Source organism: Bombus pyrosoma, linkage group LG7 (genome assembly GCF_014825855.1).
Source record: "Bombus pyrosoma isolate SC7728 linkage group LG7, ASM1482585v1, whole genome shotgun sequence".
Classification (NCBI taxonomy): Eukaryota; Metazoa; Arthropoda; class Insecta; order Hymenoptera; family Apidae; genus Bombus; species Bombus pyrosoma.
In genome coordinates this window covers 3,447,812-3,449,865 of record NC_057776.1, presented here as the reverse complement: position 1 = coordinate 3,449,865, position 2,054 = coordinate 3,447,812, and the positions used below count along the sequence as shown (strand labels likewise).

Sequence of the window (2,054 nt, the reverse complement as noted above, 5' to 3'; positions counted from 1 at the left end):
ATGGCTTCCTGTAATATACGAGTCAAGACAATTTAACTAAACTTTCCAACACTTTAAAAATAAACAATATCTATAATTAAATTATTACAAAAAGCATTCCAGTTAGTTTATTGGTTTTTCTTATGAAAATTATGACCTTTTTTTGCTGTTTTTTCATTAATTCCGATTATTCGTAAATAGTAAGTAGATTTGGCACTAGATGTCGTGAAGATCTATTTTTAATATTGTGCCTGAATTCAATGACCATTGCATTAGAATTAGAATCTTTTAAATAACTTTTTAAATCGTAATCAAGATAAATTAAGTGGTAGAAATTATTTATTGGATTATATTACAGTTACGTATTTACAAAAATATATAAAATTACAATAAAAGCAAATTTTCAGCTACAGCCAAGTTGATTAGAAAATTTTCTACTGCTGACGGTAGATTTTTTTCTTTCAGCGTTTGCGCTGATACCATTTTTCTTCCGTCAGGTCCTTGAACTACCGCCAATGATTTCAACTGATTCAACAGGTCTTGAGTTTTGTCATTTATCTCGGATATTATTTGGCTTTCTATGTAGGATTGATTTTCGCTTAGTTGGATCATGAATAGAGCTATTTCTTTATGCGTTTTTGTCATTGTTAGGCTTTCTAGAGAAATTGATAGGATTAATATAATGTTTATTAAAGTAACGATATTTTAAATATCTTTCTTTACCTTTTGCATGTGATGCAACTGTAATTTCTCTAGCTGGAATATTTACAAGTAGATCAAATAAATCTGTTCTTGATGAAATGGAACTGTTTCTACAGCCAGCAATGTAGTGTGAAAGACCCTGAAAAATATTTAATTATTAGGGTTATAAGATAATTTTAAATAATGAAATACAGCTTGTTCAACATACTTTTAGTTCTGCCAGTTCATCATCGATTAGATCAACCCAAGGAAACAAATTATCAGTGACTCTACGATGCTTCATTAATGCAGGAAATATTCCAATCCATTTTAAAAGTTGTTCCAAACTATGATGATAGACTGCAATTCGTTTTTTCAAAAGAAGAGCAGTGTATATCAAGATTGTTTCCAATTCAAATGTTTTAATCATTTCTCTGACATTTGTGTTGTTTGTAAAGCAATGGCTATTAAAGTTATCAGAAACAAATGTTCCATTTTCTTGAGTAGAACATGATCCTTTTGTAAATACAGAGAGATATAACTGTAGTATTTCTGTTGGCTTGCCAGTCTTGCAATACATTTTGCTGAGGACCCTTGAAAGAACCTCGTATTTCCTTGGATTAAAGTCTTTGGCAAATAAAACCAATGCAAATTGCTTTACCTGTTCCAAAGATAACTTTGAAGTATTTTTATTATATTCGTATATAATTATTGTAATGTTACCGTTTAAAAAAAGCATGTAACTTACTTTTGGTAATTTATCCGAATCAAATACTTCACTACAGTGTATATAGAACCAATCGTATTTGTGTCTTGAGAATACAAATACTTGAGGAGAGTTGTGTTCTACTTCTAAGTTACATTTTCTTGCAACAACTGTTTTTTGAGATTCTGAAACGATTGGATAAGACCAGGTCCATAATATATCACCGTTGGAATCTTTCTCAATTATGCTACATGAGAGTAAATCCGTAAGAGGTGCCATTTCGAAATTATGTTGTTGACAGATGAATCCATCAAACTATGTTAAAACGAAGAGATGCTAATTCGAACCGAAAATTTTTATTGAAAAATGTTAATGTCATATTATTATTTACACTTAGATACAAGTGTTCATGCTATGTACTTATATAAAAATTGTCTTGTCAAGTTTGACGTTTCGTGAGGTTATGTTTTACAAAAGGGGTGTGTTAATAAGACGCAAGCATAGACCGTCAAGTGCTGCCTCTTGCGGTAGAATATGAAAATACAAACATTTAAAAAAATTTAAATTAGCCAGTTTGCAATTTTCTAACTCAATGAAAGGAAAGTTCTTTATTAGTAACGAAATTTGATTTGTAGTGAATAGTGAATGTTTGTAGTGATTATAATGTTACTTTCATATCTAAATCGAC

The 2,054-nt window shown here is 30.0% G+C and overlaps 1 protein-coding gene across 2 annotated transcripts; it reads right to left on the bottom strand.

Moving 5' to 3' along the window:
• Positions 1-318: 318 nt before the first annotated feature.
• On the bottom strand, positions 319-1,943 carry LOC122568988 (putative DENN domain-containing protein 10 B). Of its 2 annotated transcripts, none has more exons than XM_043729403.1 (4): positions 1,409-1,943; positions 890-1,336; positions 703-820; positions 319-635 (listed from the first exon to the last, which is right to left on the bottom strand). In XM_043729403.1, exons 1-4 carry the CDS (start codon positions 1,643-1,645, stop codon positions 364-366), a joined length of 1,074 nt encoding a protein of 357 aa, XP_043585338.1. In that variant the 5' UTR covers positions 1,646-1,943; the 3' UTR covers positions 319-363. The 2 variants fall into 2 exon arrangements, with proteins under 2 accessions (XP_043585338.1, XP_043585339.1); XM_043729404.1 differs by having other exon boundaries at positions 890-1,321.
• Between the last annotated feature and the right edge of the window lie 111 nt (positions 1,944-2,054).

What these genes read in the sequence shown, in the direction of transcription:
- LOC122568988 (XM_043729403.1), bottom strand. Translation starts at nt 1,645, where the DNA reads ATGGCACCTCTTACGGATTTACTCTCATGTAGCATAATTGAGAAAGAT. An exon ending in ATGAACTGGCAGAACTAAAA is followed by an intron (nt 821 to 889) that starts GTATGTTGAACA and finishes AATATTTTTCAG; the next exon opens with GGTCTTTCACACTACATTGC. An exon ending in AGTTGCATCACATGCAAAAG is followed by an intron (nt 636 to 702) that starts GTAAAGAAAGAT and finishes CAATTTCTCTAG; the next exon opens with AAAGCCTAACAATGACAAAA.